This window comes from Megascapheus bottae, chromosome 8, assembly GCF_031878675.1.
Source record: "Megascapheus bottae isolate mThoBot1 chromosome 8, mThoBot2.hap1, whole genome shotgun sequence".
Lineage (NCBI taxonomy): Eukaryota > Metazoa > Chordata > Mammalia > Rodentia > Geomyidae > Megascapheus > Megascapheus bottae.
Window position 1 is genome coordinate 8780298 of NC_143516.1, and position 16725 is coordinate 8797022.

Here is a 16725-nt window from a genome sequence, read left to right on the forward strand (position 1 = left end):
GAGGAACAAATGTGTATGTTCCTTCCTTTTCTTCTTATCTGGTCTTATGATAACTAGCTTTAATTATTTCTCTATTTTCTTTCTTTTTTGGGTCTTCTTTGATGAATATTTAGGATTTATCTACTGAATCACTTCTTCATAATTACAGGCTTTTAGTAGTTATTTTAAACTATTTTTCACCAGAGGCAAACTTGTGGTTTAAAACAATGCAAAGAAAAGGACATTAAGAATTAAGCTTCTCCAGTAAAGAAAAATCTCTTATAGAGAGAATGGGAAAATAAAGTTTAATTCTTTCATTTCGCCATGCAATCTCTGAATCAAAACTAAGATCTTTTGAAGTGTTGGAGGTTTTTTGCACTAAAATAAAATATTTCAAGCCCAAATATTTTTAAGTGAATCAAACCACAAAAATTAACAATTGTTGGATTAAATAAAAATCATTCAGTTTGAGACTGTGGGAAAATTTTGTGGAAGTGTTTGGATTGTTTTGGGGAGGCAGTAGACTATTGATCTTGGAATTAAGATGAATCGCATTGAACAGTTTTATGGATGAGAGCCATATCTCTCATGGATGAGAGCTCTCTTTCAGGAGCTCCTCGAGAAGATATTAAGCTACTCTGAGGAGCTTTTGTCTATAACTGGCTTTCTATTCCATTCTTTGCTGGCAGCATTTCATTACCAACTGTGTCAGGCACAGATGTAAATGATGGAAGTGTAAAAATGACTAAAAACAGCCTGTTCTCAAAGAACTCATAAAAAATTAACAGTCAATCAGCAATGACAATACAAGTTAACAAATAAAATATTCTCTCTGTTGTGATAGAAGGCCAAGAACACCAGGTATAGGTACCTGAATGAAAGGGAGGTCTTGATGGAAAGTTGTTATTGCTGTAGGCTTCATGCATAGCAGGCATTTGTTCTGACCATGAAGATTAACCAAAGCAGATGTAGGGTGGACAGTCATTTCTACCTTTATTTCATTTGCTGAGTAGGTTTATGAATATTTTACATGGATGGATCACTGAAGTCACTGAGCCTGAGTTCTGTACTTGGCATTGATTATTGGCAGCTGTAAAACCATAGAAATAATCAATCATGCTTTAACACTGTACTTTCTGTAAAGCACATTGCCATACCATGTTGTACCATATTGAATCTTGTGGAATGACACTTTGATTTGTGCATTGTCAAGCTCTAGACCAATGAAAATCCTCTTAACAAATACAGTTTGGCTGAATTTCCTTTTCCTTCCATTAAGATTCTCTTCTTCCAACTTCATTCTTTCCATTTTGTTGCTCCTCCTCTTTTCTTCACTTTAAAATCTATTCTAAAATATCACCTAACAGCCAGCCTGCCTGCCTTCCTTCCTTCCTTCCTTCCTTCCTTCCTTCCTTCCTTCCTTTCTTCCTTCCTTCCTTGTCACGTTTTTGCTCCATCAGTATGAATTCATTATACTTTATATTGTTTGCTAAATGCACATTTTATTATTCTAAAGAATACCTCAAAGATGCCCTTTAAATATCTGGAGACGACTGAAACATAAGGTAAATTGTGATATGGTGATTTTATTCAGAACATAGAATGGTGAATCCAATATTACACAAATCAGCTTCAGAGAATTACACCTGAGACTTGCTGTACAGAGATAAATATTACACATTCATCCTTTTATTCCTGGTCTCCTTTTGAAGCAACACTGAGGGGCTTTTGTTAAAAGGGAGAAGAATGATGGTTTGATCACAATTTTCTTGTATTCTTTTTTGTTTTGTTGGTGGAAAACAGGCTGCACGGCAAGCGTCTTCATCCTCACCCAAACTGGGTGAGACATCTGGTTGTTCCTCTTCGGAGAGTAAAATTAAGACCCCAAGCAGCTTTTCTTCCTTGGCATCTAAAGAAAGACAGTCTTGGCTTGACCTAGTTAACAGCTCACCTGCGGCTGAAGATGTGGGGCAGCCCTTGACATTTGCTGTTCAGGTCCATGCGCCTGCAACCCTAGAGGCACACAGTCACCGGGCCCCAGAAACCAGCTCTACTGTCTCAGAAAGTGGGTTTTTGAACTCTTTGTCTAGTGATGACACATCTTCACTGAGTAGCAATCAAGACCATCTGACCGTCCCGGATAAATCTACTGGATCAAGAATGATGGATGGAGGTAAACCAAAAATGTATCCACTTGTCTGTAGACTGAGTAGTGTAAATTTATTATGTGAATCTGTAGCCAGAATGTTTAAACTCATCAACGATGATTCAATGACTGGGCCCGGGGCTACTTCTGTAGAATTTGCTTGTGACAAATATACAGGCTAGGTCAATAATCTCTGCTGTTAAATGTGACTTGCCAAATGCTTTAGGGTCATGGGGACATTTGACTGTTAATGTTACTTTCCCACAAATTCCCCACAAACGATTGACTCTTTTTCTGCATTCATGTCTTTTCATCTTAAATGGTGATTAGCATGTGGTCTAAGATTCATAATTTCCCTTCGATGGTTCTCAATATGTTTAGAACAGTCACCTTCCTAGATATCCAGAGACGTTGCCTGTGGCTCCTGAGTGCACTGTGTGATCAATGGAAAGATGAACAGCTCACCTGGATAGTATATGACATGCTGAGTCCTTTAGATGTGAGGGAGAGAGGTGGGCAGGTAGGGAAGTGACAGTGCTAATCTCACATGGGCAAAACCCTGGGTACCGTCCCCAACCACCCAAAAGGAGGCAACAGACCAACCAACCAAACAACCAACAAAACCCAAAGGAAAGCACAGCTTATACTGTTAAAAAAAACACTTTAAATCTTAACAAAAAACAAAGGAGTGAGGGCGTGTAGTAATTAATAATGTGAATTATCTTTTGTTCAGGCCTATCTTCCTTCTAATATTATTGTCATGCTGTGCCTTTTTAGAATATTGAACCTTATTCATTTGAGGGTAAAATAAGCTGATGTAAAGTACTGATCAGTGAGAGATTAATGAAGTTGGGTTGTGTTTTCTTGCTGTACTATAGATAGAAAGTGGCTATGCTACATTGCCATAATAACTATCCAGTTTTCTCCAGTGACATAAATGAGTGTGCTTGCCTACCTTGAAACTGGAGATGGTATCTGTCAGTTCTCAGAGGTATCCTATTATTTTAATTTTTGGCATGAGAGTAATTTAGATCAAGAGTTACAAACTGAAGATTGATTTCTCTCTCTCTCTCTCTCTCTCTCTCTTTCTCTCTGTCTCTCTGTCTCTCTGTCTCTGTCTCTGTCTCTGTGTGTGTGTGTGTGTGTGTGTGTGTGTGTGTGTGTGTGTGTGTGTGTGGTGTTTTGAAATATGTGAGTGAGTTAGAGCAATCAGGCTGGTAACGTCTTCTCCAGGTCACCCCAGTTGTCACCATTTCCTAAGGTACTTGAGTTACCTGCCTGGCCACTTTTGTTCAATACCCTCAATCTATTATCTATAGTACATCAGAAAAAAAGGTCAGTGGAGGAAGTCATGAACAAACTAATCTTTTTCTAGAAGGAGATGGTGGCAGAGTGGGGTAGAAAGATGAAAGGAGGGGCTGGGAGTTTGGCCTAGTGATGGTAGAGTGCTTGCCTAGCATGCACAAAGACCCAGGTTTGATTCCTTGGTACCACATATACAGAAACAAAGCCGGAAATGGTGCTGTGCCTCCAGTGGCACAGCTCTAGCCTTGAGAAAGCCCAAGGATAGTGCTCAGGCCTCAAATTCATGGCCTAGGACTGGCAAAAAAAAGGTGAAAGGAGACAACACTACTGAAGAATATAGGGGAATGGGAGCTGGATGGAGGACTGACTAGACAGAGTGGATTCGGGTTGGTTTTGCATTTGTGAGGTGCTTTGGTGCACAGTAGTGGATTAGCTGTGAATCCTTGGGCATAGGAAACTGAAGTCAGTGGTATGAGTGGAAAGGGTGAAGATTCAGGTTCAGGTCCTGCTTGAGATATTAAGAAATGCTCTGAGCTGTTTGGATAGAGTAAGCACCTTGGAAAGTTCACACCTCGCCATCCATGGATTGTTTGCTCATTCGGAAATGACTGCTTTCATCAAACACTGCTTGCACAGTGCCCGTGGCTCACAGGTTTTGCTCTTGGGAAGGCATACCAAAGAGCAACTCAGGAACTCTGATCTGAATGTCTTCTTGCTTAATGCTTGGAAGATATCTCCAGACAGGATTATTTGAACGCAATCAAAAAATGAAAGCACAATACCCCCATTTTCCTACTAAGAACTCATATTCATAATCAAACAAGAAATAGAGGTTAAAAAAAGGTTCCCGTGTGCACAAAGATGTACCCACACCTTACGTGAGAGCAACGCTTCAAAAGCCACAGAGATTCTAAAGTTCCACTTGCATCCTGCCCTGGGAGAAAAGCCTGCAGGCTGAGAATTATTCTTCAGAATTAATAAGCTGCGAGTCAGGAGAAGAGGATTGCAGGTTTTGCCTGTGTCTAAACATGCTTGAGGGACTGAATGGGTTGTAGAGCCTGGCTGCGGACCAGTTTCTCTCAGTCTAGGAATGAGGAAACGTGATATTACTTAGGTTTAAGTTCTATGTAGAGTGACCAGCAAACTCTGGAGGTGTCTTAAGACAGCTTGGAGTGAAGGTATTTCCCTCGGCAGAGAGGAAGAGAAAATGAAACCATTTCCCCCCTCAATGATTTGCTGGCAGCTGCCATATGTTACAGATTTCTGCTGATGATTTTTCCCTGCTGCCAGGGATTTGGTTAAATTCCCCAAAGAGAAGAACCACATAAAGTCATCTCTATGGAAACGGCAGCCCAATCATTGCTTGGGTTTGGGATGCATTGCTGTTGAGTAATCAAGTTACACATCGAACATTAAAAAAAAATGTGTCTTTGTGTGTTGGAAAAGGTAGCTTTTCATTTTTTGTGATTTCTAAAAATAGTAATTCTTTTAATTGTCAATGAAATAAAAAGCCCCAAGAACCATGTGTGTGAACTACTTTTCAGGGTCTTTTTCTATCAGAGATTGAAGTTTTCGATATAATCCAAGGCCAGAGTTAAAATTTGAGAGGATTAAGTCCTTGTCACCAGAGGCACTGGCTGGTGGAACAGGCATTTATCCCAGGGAAGATTCTTAAAGGTTAATATCTGAGTTCTGAGAGAAATAGACAGCATGTATTATAGCCTTTCTTTTATTTAGACAATGGGAGAAATATTTTGCAGTTAGTATACAATTAAAATCGTGGTTGCTGGAGTTTTACACTGAATTTAAATATCCTTTTAAACAACCTTTTAGACATTTCTTCCTGTAGTATAAGCTATTAAAAAACAAAACAAGTGTGTTAATTGCATCTTATTTCTTCTCTATGCTGGGAGTTTCAGACTTCCAGATATCTCTAGGGATTCTTCGCTTCCTTTCAACAAAGCACAGAACAGAGGTGATGCTTTAGCTGTTGTTTATCGTGGGAAGTTTTGGTTGGTCCTTAGTTATGATGATAGCTATCCTGGATGGAATAATCTAGGTAGGTAGTTGTGTACTGTTGTTGCTTCAGAGACATAATTCTCTTCCCTTCTTGGTTTGTTTAAGGTTTCTGTGGAGATGGTTGTGATGGACTTGAGTTTCTATGTGACCTGGCATATCTTTCTTGCAGCCATTTTCGATATTCTTGGTTTCCAGCTCTAATGTCTTAATTATAATATGTCCTGGGGAGGTTCTATTCTTTTTCTTCTCTTTTTCCATTTTTGGGAGGGTCTGGAGTCCTAAAGACTTCCTGAACTTGAATAAATATCTCTTTCTCAAGATTTTTAGAACTTTTCTGCCAATGCTCTGGGTGAATGTGTTTCTCATGCCTTTGGCTAGTACTTCTCCCGTGCCTATGATTCATAGGTTTCCTTTTTAAAAATTGATTTGTAGAGTTCTTAATCTCTTCCTCACAAACATCTTCATTCTTTTCATTGTCTCCTGATCTTTCTATTGAGTGTATCTTAACCACCCGCCCTGAAAGTGTTTTCCATTTGATCTACTATGTGAGAAATGCTTTCCACTGTATTTATGATATGATGTGTTAAGCATTTTAATCTTTTTTTGCAGCCCTCTACATCTACCTTCTAAGAGCTGACATTATAAATATGTATCACCATATCTGAGTATATTTTTCTATGTACTAATAAAGATATGTAGATATAATATACACACTCCAGGTTTCTGTTTATTTATTTTTGCCAGTCCTGGGGCTTGAACTCAGCCTGGGCCCTTTCTCTGAGGTTTTGCTCAAAGTGGGTGCTCTACCACTTGAGCCACAGCACTACTTCCAGGGTTGGTTTTTTTTTTTTTTTGAGTAGTTTATTGGAGATGAGAGTCTCAGGCACTGTCCTGTGCAGGTCTGCTTTGAACTGTGACCCTCAGATCTCAGCTTCCTGAGTAGCTAGGATTACAGGGGTGAGGCACCAATGCTGAGCAAGATTTTATTTTACATGCAAACATTATACATGGTCATTTATACTTCGCTTTTTCCAACACATAAGCTTTCCTTGTTAGCACGTACAGATCTGTCTCATTACTGTTTTATAATAGCATAGTTCTCTGTGTTATAAATATAGGACTATTACTAATACAGTCTTGTCAGTTATTCTTCAATTGATAGGAATTTGAGATTTTAATTCGTCAGTACTATAAAGAATACTACAGAAAACTTCCTTATATGTATCACATTATGCATTAGTGCTATTATTTCCTTTGAGATAGTTTTGGTATCTTGTTTAGACTGTAGCACATTCAATGTTGAGATACACACAACGCTTGCTTTCAGCTTCAATTATAAGTTGAATGACTTTAGGAGGCTGGCTACAATTAACAACACTGAATAGCATAACTTAAAATTTGTCTTTATGTGGCCATCACAAAGCGACTTCTTTAGGAAAAGATTACTAGGCTATATGTGTGTAGATGAAGTCGATTGTGGTAATCATGCCATTGTATGTATACACACAACATCCATGTATGCATTTATGGCTCTGTATACTTCAAAATCATATAATTTTGTCCATTATAATTCTATAAAAGTACAAAGAAAATAAAAACTAGAAAAAAGAAAATATCAATATTCATCAAGTCTTACAGTGCTTCTATTTTTACATCAAAGCCAGACTTTTAAACTTTTGCTCATTTAATTGATAATAGGAAAACATGAAATATATGTGTACATATTTGTGTTGTGTGCATGGCATATGTATATATGCTATATATGTATATTGTATGTATTTGTAGCCCTGAGTTTTTATATCAGTTTATAAGAGTCACTTATCAATATATCATAATGTTAAAATTATGACCTTTTGTTCATGATTGCAGGTATGTAGTTGATTTCAAGTGAAAATTCAATTTCTTGTTTCACAGACTTTTGTTTTTATTGATTTGCATTGTTATCTTTATAGTGTCAAAATTTTTGCATACAGCAGGGTATGGTGGCTTAAGCCTGTAATCCTAGCTACTCAAGACGCTGAGATCTGAGGATTGTGGTTCAAAGCCAGTCCTGGCACTAAAGTCCATGAGACTCTTATCTCTAGTTAAGCACCAGAAAACCAGAAGTGGCACTGTGGCTCAAGGGGTAGGGCAGTAGCCTTGAGATGAATTGCTCAGGGAAAGTGCCCAGGCCCAGAGTTCAAGTCCCAAGACTGACAGAAAAATCCAACAATTTCTGGACATGTACTATCTGTTTCTTCAACCTTTATATTTATCTACCAATCTATTGCTTTGTTCATATAGTGATCAGAGTCTACCTTTATAGTATGTTTTCACTTTCCAGAGAATGCTACCCTTCTGTGATTCAGTTCAGTTTTTTGGTTTACTTTTCAAGTTTTTTTGGATTTAATTAAAATTTCCTTGAAGATTAAATTGGTAGGAATTACTGATTTTCTTATTTTCTCTTGAAATAATGATTGTTCATGTAGCCTTCCTTGCCTGACCTGGAATTCATGATCCGCTTGCCTCAGTCTCCTAAGTGCTGGGGTTAGAAGCGCTCACATCAGGCTCATTTTCAGAGATGCTGCTTTTAAAGCATGGAGCCATTGTACATGTGAATACGGACTATCTATATATTTAGGTAATGCTACCCGTATAATCATGGATCACACTAGATTGCAATCACAGACACGAGAAAAGAGAGCCTCATCTTAATACCCTAAGGGGATTTGTCTGCTTTGAGCCCTTACTTTCTGGTTGTAGAACTGAATTAGAGCACTTCTTTCTTCTGGGTTCAGTGATTGTCAGTTGATGTGCTATACGCCCCACCCCTTTCTTCCTTTGGAATCCTCAGTCCCACCCTTTTGCTCACCCTTCCCCATCCTGGATGTCCTTGGTCAGCAGAACTCCCACATTTTGAGCCCATATCTGCTCTATCTGCTACAGTGTATCAGACGTGCATTCCTTAGTGCTCAGCAGGTTGAAAACCATTCCTCCAAAAAAACCTTAGAGTGTTTTGTGGTTCTTGTTTCACGAGGGCTGGCTTTGAACTACAATCATCAGATGTGAGCCTCCTGAGTCACTAGGATTATAGACATGAGCCATCGGTGTCTGGTTCAGAAAGAGAAGGTTTTTTTTTGTCTACTTTAAATATTATACTTAATCCTAGTTATATATTTGGAGACTACATTTTTTTACAATAAATGGAGTCTTTGTTCCAAGAATGTAAAGCTCTTATCATATGAGTTCACAATGGTATAACCTAAGATTACTTCAGAAACTCATCATCAATGGACATAATAATAACATAAGAGAAGACTATTAAAAAATCAACTCACAGACTGATTTGGTTTTCTGATCAATTAAAACAATAATACTATAAAATGATATTTCTGCTAATTACTGTCTTCATTAACAGAAAGATCAAACACACAAGGGAAGATGGGCAGAGCATATGACAAGGAAAGAAAAGTGTAGGGGATAGGAATGGCATTTTTATTTTTTATTTTATTTTTTCTCTAAGAATCCTAAGAACCACTGTAAACTTGGACATTCCCTTTGATGTCCTTGTGATCTGTTGGGCTTCTCATAGGATTGCTTTTACTATGTCTTCCAGTGCCCTATTTTACAACTAGTGATCAGTCTCCTTTGGATTCTTATTTCCTAACCACTCACATTTATTTTGCCAGTTCTGGGCCTTGAACTCTGGGCCTGGGCACTGTCCTTGGACTTTCTCAAGGCTAGAGCTTTACCACTTGAGCCAAAGCACCACCTCTGGCTTTTTTCTATGCATGTGGTACCGAGGAATTGAACCCGGTCTTCGTGCATGCTAGACAAGCACTCTACCACTATGCCAAATTCCTGACCCCCACATTTTTGTTGTCTATGTGATCATGTATGCAAGTGCTATTTATGACTCTCCTACTCCTTATTAGAACGGAGTCATTATTTCATTAATTATAGCTGTCTTGTTCAATTCTGATGGCCTGGCCTCTGTTGGTTGCTATTTAGCTTTTGAATTACCCGACCTGGGATTCAGTGACTTGTGGGGAACAGAGATTGGGAACTTTAGCAGCCAAGGGTCTGAATGAAAATTGCTTTCTTAGAGGTAGTGTAACCAGGAATCTGGGCCCTGGCTTACCTGTCCAGCCAGTGACTATAGATTGTCTGATTTGAAGTATATTACCTTCACTGAGCTTTATGAAAAGAAACTACCTTGGATATGTTCACAATCTATCATAATATTTAGGAAAATTAGCTTTGGGATCCTAAGTGAGGTTTGTGTTTCATTATAATATGTTAAATCCTCTTTCCTAGCAGGGTTAATGAAACTGTTCCCATAGGATTGTTGAAAGATAGGGAGATAATGTTGGTGTAACAGTTGACACAGTGCCTGGTATATAGTAAAAAGCTCAATGCAGGATAGTTATCTCTTCTTCCTGCAGGGGAACACAGAATTCTTCCTCAAAACTTTGCTATACTCATATTATTGGTCAGCGATGTGCTTACTACCAAAATGAATTGCCTGGATTTGTTCTCAGTTGATTAATTCAAATGTCGTTCATTATGATTTCAAGTCTCGCTCTGTTGCAGTTGTCAAAATAATTAAGTAGAGAAAGAATGTTGAAAGTTTTCTGATCTGCAGGAATCAGGTGTTAAATTCTCATTCATAAACTCATGAAGGTGTACAAAATATGTGTATAGTTATTTCTTCTGCTGCTGACAGATACTTCCTATGACCTGTTTCTCTACCAAGGACTTTCCAAACATTTCACTTTCAGAGATTCAAGTTATCCTCCTTGGACACCACATAGGTCTTTAGCCAATCTCTAAAGGTTTCCTTCCAAATCCTGAGATGAAATCTGGCATACCAATTTCTCTCTTGTCTTCTGAAGCCAGGTTTTATGTTCTAAATAGAAAGTAAACAGTCACATTCTAGAAATCACAAGAAAGACCAAAAATAAGCTAGTGGGGGAGGCAAAATTGAAAGTACAGCAGTTCAAGAGATAATCTGCATACAGTGTTCTTGACAGGCAATTGCTGGGCCTCCAGAAGCGAGCCTGACCTGCCAGAAGCAGACAATAGGCTAGGTGGGTAGGAGGATGAGAAGGCGTCACCACTTCACTTGATATACTCTTGGAAAGACACAACTTCTAATCATTAGTTAAATATGTTATTTTGCCTCATTGGTAAATATACAAAGAAAGATCTTGCTAAAACATGTATCTTGTTATACACACATATAATTCTTTTTTTTAACTATGTTTTTTTCTTTTTCTTTTTACTTTTTGCCAGTCCTGGGTTTGAGCTCAGGGCCTGAGCACTGTTCTTGGACTTTCTCAAGGCTAGAGCTCTACCACTTGAGCCTCAGCACCACTTCTGGCTTTTTTTTTTTAATGTATATGGTACTGAGGAGTTGAACCCGGGTCTTCGTGCATGCTGGGCAAGCACTCTACTACTAGGCCAAACTCCTGGCCCCACACACATATAATTCTTATACATGTTTATATATATATATATATATATATATTCAGTATTAGGGATTAAACCCAAGGCCTTATACTTACAAGGCAAGTGTTTTACTACAGTGCCCCCCATCCCCCACTCCAGTTTATTCCTTTTGTTAGTTTTTCAAGGCTGGCTTCCAACTGAAATTCTCTTGCCTCCATCGTCTATGTAACTGTGAGTACATACATGTGCTACTGTGATCTGTTTACTCATTACTTTCTAATCCAACAAGTTAGGTATCTGGTCCTAGTTTAGAGAACATTTACTGACCTCTTGATACACTGTGATAGTCTAGCACATTCATTAATTTTTTTTTATCGTCGGCATAATGTATAGGGGGTTACAGTTACATTCATCAGGGAGCAGGCGCATTACTTCTCGAACATTGATATCCCTTCTCATGTTTTTGTCCCCATTTTCCTCCTCCTCAATCATCTTGTTTTCCCCCTTCCCTTCCCTATTTCAAGTAAACAAATAAACGTATATACAATATGCCAGGTAACAAACTCAGATACAGTAACAACATGAGATTAACCATAAGGGTAAAAAAAAGAGAAGAGAAATAACATAATACATTAAGAACAACAATCACACAAAACTCCTGTTTCCATTTCCTAGAGTGCATTTCATTTAGTCCCATCCTATGTGACCTTATGTACCTAGTTTTGAACTTTGCTAATTCTGAGTCTAGCAGATTTATATGTGCAATGTCACTTCGAATTCCTTCCTGGTTAACTTCGGAGGTACTGACACTTTCCAGTGGGGATTCTAGTCATAGTATTTTGAACAAAGCCAGATTTTTTTAAAAAAAATTAGGATTGGGACAGATTCCACTTTGCTTGTATGACTCTGTTCCCTATCTCCTTTGATAATGAGTTGAGGTCGCAGTTGCATGAGAAATTGCTGGAAGATAGTTCGGCTCTGTTACCCCAAAGTCTGGTCTATGATTTGGCACATGCAAGATTATCTAGGAGCTTACCAAAAATGGAAGATTTCAGTGCCATTCTAAAAACAATGCCTGCATTGTAACAAGTGCCTGTGGAGATGTTGTGTTTGTTAAAGTTTGAGGAGACAAGTTGGTTCAAAAGTGCATGGGCCTGTACGGGATAGAGCTAAGCCTTTATCTTTAGCTCACATCTCTGATTCACAGTTTGACAAACACCCTCAGTTTTTAAGAATCTTCACTTTGTCTCCTCCATAAAACAATAGTTGTTATCTTCCTTGACCACACACTGGTGCGTAGAGTTGACCTAGACCATAAAATGCCATTTGTGTCAATGTGAATCAAAGTCCTCCTATTTTCCATGCTAAGACTGAAGCAGGCACTTGAGAGGAAGGCTAGCAATTGCATTGGAAACACTTTATTATCAGACAGAATTCATTAATTTTGCTTCAGGAGCTAAGGGAGGTGTGAATAATTAACTTGGCGTCCATTTCCAATGGAAAAGACACAAGTGATCTCGGCCAATCTCTGCTTCTTTTTTCTTCTCTTGCTTTTTACAAGTTGTAAGTAATTAAAATAATACAATAGTTTTTTAGCATTGATATTATAACTCAGTGAAGTGTTTACATAAAAACAGAAAGGAGGTTTTGACAATGTATTTTATTCAGGGCATGTGACCCACTAGAGAGGGTTTGCTGGCAGTGTTGATTTTGATTCAACAATCTAGAAGGACTTTTACCTTTTCTTTGTGTCACGTTCAAGCCATATTTTGCTGTGTATTTGTAGCTTTGCGTTCTTTCTGTCCCATGATTTGATTTATCACCTGCCTTCATTATTATTTTGTGTCTATTTTATATTGTCATTAATAGAAAAGCACCACCTGTTAGTAATAGTAAAAACAATGTAAAGTACCATCACCAGTGAATGAGTTAGACAAGGAAATATTTTTGTTAACAAAATGTTATAGCTTCTGGAGATGAGAAGTCTGAGATTGTGGGCAAGGATGCTCTTTTGGAATAAGGTATCTAGTGTTCTCTCCTCTGTATTCAGTGTTGTTATACCATGTCTCTCTCGTAGAAGAAACAAAAGCCTGTGAAGATGATGAAATGGAGAAGCTGTACAAATCATTAGAGCAGGCGAGTCTATCTCCTCTTGGGGACAGGCGACCTTCCACCAAAAAGGAGTTGAGAAAGTCCTTTGTGAAACGGTGCAAAAATCCATCCATAAATGAGAAACTGCACAAAATCCGCACCTTGAACAGCACATTAAAGGTAAGACCACTGCAGGGTGTGGAGGGACTCAGGGCACATGAGGAGAGGAATGGTGGGTTCTGCCAATCCCAGTGTGGGTAGAGCAAAGGGCAGAGAATGCAAATCCAGTTCAGGTGAGATGCTTCTGGGCATTCCTGAAGCACGAAGACATTCCCACAGGAGCTCCTGAGACAGTTTTTCACAATAAGCCTTGATTTGACCTTTATGCCCATATAAAACAGCAAGGCCCATGTGTCTTTTGTTTGTCTCAGGCTTGTTCTGAGCAGAGTACCTGGCTCATTGTATGTTGATTAGAGACCAAGATCATAAATCAGCAATAATAAGAGGTAAAATAAATAAAACCTTGGGTTTTCAGCTGGTTCATTTATTCCTCTGTGCTGCATTCAGGAGAAGGTTTCTAGACTTCCAACTGTAGATACCACAGCCAAGGAACACCAGGAGAGCCCGCAGGGGGAAGCATACATTTTGTGGTAATAGACCAGCAGATGCTTTCACAATGGAAAGAAGGGACAGTGTACAGGATGTCCTGGAGCTATTTTCAGAGCCTCCCATCACTGAAATGGTTCTTTAGGACAAAGGCATCTCGGCCTTTTCACATTTAGATTATAACATGACCAAGGGCAAACCAGGATGCTCTGTAACATTGTAGTCTTGAACTAGCAGTAGATTTATACATTCTGAACAACCTTGGTAGGTCTAGCTTTTGAATTCTGTTTTGCACATGTCCTTTTGCATTAAGAACTATTTCCAGGAAGAAATGTCAGCAATCAAAAGGACAAGGGTACAAAAAGATGACTGAGTGGTACTTGTTAGTCAGCTGTTTCCAGTGGGTAAATGGAAGGCATGTATATTCACTATAAGGCTGCAAAAATGAAGCCACGATGCAAAAGGAAAAGGAACTTTTAATTAAACAAAGATATTCCAGACACAAAGAACTGCCTTGATGTTAACTGGTGAAACCATGTCCCTAGCTTTCAGCCTACAGTGTGTGGGCAGGGCAGGTTAGTATGTTGGCACATTCAAGGTAAGTTTGTCAGGGTATGTGGGGATTTTACTGTCTTACTAGTTTCTGAGAAATGAACAGCTGTTTTCTAAATCTTACTGGTGTTAAGCACTGTTGTGGGGCACTCAATCCTCTGTGCCCTGGCACAGAGGCCTTTGCTGTGCACCCATGAGAAAGAAATGGAAACGTTAGAAAGGGGAAGTACTGACCTTCGGGGAAATAGGTATCTTTCCAGAGGCTACTACGCCAGAGCCCAGGCTGGGAGAGCAAGATGTGGACACTAAGGAATGCGGACAGCCTCCTCCATTTGTCAGAGAAAGAATATGGCCTCCGATCTGCCACAGAGTGATTAGATGAGTCAGTACAGAGGCTGCCGACGGCTGTGGCAGAAGTCTCAGTGGAGCGGTGGGGAGGCGTGGGTATGGAGGAGAAGGGCTGCAGGGATGTTGGGGAGACAGAAGGAAGTGGAGCTGGAGCTGGGCGGGGACTATGGTGAGAAGAGACTTAAAATGGGGAACATGACGTGGCGTGACAGGGAAGATGTGTTTCCTTAGCCTCTGGTAAAATGCTATGTGCCACATTTACTTAGTGAGGGTTGGATGCTTGAAGAAATGAAATAAAATTCTGAGCTTCAGGAGGTAGATCAAGGAAGAACAGCATAGAAGATGACAATGGCTCCCTGGCCAGCTCTCCCAGTAATTCTTGGGCAAAGTATGTGACTTCTTGATGACTGCCTTCTGTGCAGGAATGGCCTACCACATCTCTTAGACTTGAGCTGTTGATGTGCAGGACGATTTTGATGCTTTCATAATGACTGTCTGTGTGTGTTGACAATGGTTGACTTATTCAAATGAAGATATATATACCCCTGTCCTCTCTCTGTTCTACTTGGACAGTGCAAAGAACACGATCTGGCCATGATTAACCAGCTGCTGGATGACCCCAAATTGACAGCCAGGAAATACCGGGAATGGAAGGTCATGAACACCTTGCTGATTCAGGACATCTATCAGCAGCAGCACACCCCCTCTGCGTCGGATGACACTTCTGAGCAACTCAAGATGCTCCCTTCTGCCTGTGTTGAAAATTCCATTTGAGACAAAGCCAGGATTCTCCCTTCTTACCGTGTATAGCAAACAACTCTACAAGATGTTGCAAGAGAGCGTATTTCTTCCAGTTCATCCATCACCAGCTCCCCTTCAAAAGCTGCAACTTAGATGAAGACAATAATCCCCAAAGGGAGTAGGACTTCTGGCTCCAGGTGTGTCACCATTCACAAGATCAGGATATTGGTGTTCAATTGAATAGGCAGTGTTCTGTGTTCCTACCAAGAGCTCACGTTGATGGGAGCACTTGGCAATGACAATTTATCATGGACAACAGATCCGGTTTCATGAGTGAAAACATTTCTGTTGTGCAAAAGAAGCATGCTGTGCCATTCTCCAAGGCATGTTTCCAGTGCAGGGATGTTTTCTGTCGTTGTAGCTGGATCAGGATACATGTCGGTGTCATGGAGGAAAGATGTCTTGCCTCCTGTGTGAGTGAATCATGGGTCCTTTTTCAGGTGTTGAAACAGTCGTTATGGAGCATGCTCCAGATATAGCTCAAGGGACAGGTGGATATTTCCACTTTTCCCAGGTGAAGGACTGTGAATAATGTTTCTTTTCTTCAGAGCAACTGGGAACAAAGAATCTTAATATAGATGAAGTCCCCTAGTCCCCGCTACCCTCCTCAGAGAGATGGCGGTTGGCCTAGCAAGCGTGGCCTGGCTGAGCCTGTCTTGGGCTGTGGTGCTGTCACACAATATGAATTCCTACCCAGTTTTCTTGGTGTCAACAAGGAAAGATGATTCTGGCTTCTACATTGTTCCTACTTCGGGGGAGAAAGCACACGCATGAACCAAATGACAACAAAGGGGTTAAATATGATTGCTTTATTTTTGTATGTGTCTGTGTTACATGGAGTGTTATGTGAATAGCAATCTATGTTTCTTATTTAAATATATTTATAGAAGTTCAAATTATAGTGTTTTAACAGATGATATAGTATTATATGTTTTGTTTGGTATATAAATTCTGGAAGTATATACTTTTTGCCTGAGAAAAAGAAGCATAGTTTTGATTTACAAGCGTTATGTTGCACTATATGGTATCAGGAACGCTCAGGAAATCCTGTGGGAAAAATATGCAGCATGTGCTAATAATTTCATCTATCTTTCTCTCTTTTCCCTTTCCCCTCTCACCTATCCTCTTCTCTCTCTCTCTCAATCTCTCCAAATTTTGCTCTTAAGATTTTCTGTCATAAGTCAGCCTTTTAGCCTACTAAATAAACCTAAAGCTTTAATGACACTCATACCCATAAACTCTAAACCAAGTGAAACACAACATGAATGCAATCTTCTTGCTAAAGAGTAATAGAATCGGGGTTCATGATTAAATTGTGCTCAGAGAAAACCAACTATGTCTGTCTTCATTGCTCATTGCAATGAAGATTTCTCACCAGGAGAATCACCACAACTCACTGGAGCCACAGGCTCTATTTGCCCTCAGCAAGTGATTGACATTGCAACCGT

At 39.5% G+C, this 16725-nt stretch overlaps 1 protein-coding gene across 5 annotated transcripts in view; it reads left to right on the plus strand.

The window, feature by feature from the left end:
• The window catches only part of Ipcef1 (interaction protein for cytohesin exchange factors 1), a 48696-nt gene extending 33196 nt beyond the window's left edge, over window positions 1-15500 (plus strand). For all 5 annotated transcript variants that reach the window (XM_090337937.1, XM_090337933.1, XM_090337935.1 and 2 more), the window contains 3 exons: window positions 1783-2152; window positions 12957-13150; window positions 15050-15500. In XM_090337937.1, coding sequence (XP_090194063.1) covers window positions 1783-2152; window positions 12957-13150; window positions 15050-15250 — 765 coding nt within the window. In that variant the 3' untranslated portion in view covers window positions 15251-15500. The remainder of the gene's footprint in view (window positions 1-1782; window positions 2153-12956; window positions 13151-15049) is intronic.
• The last annotated feature ends 1225 nt before the right edge of the window (window positions 15501-16725 follow it).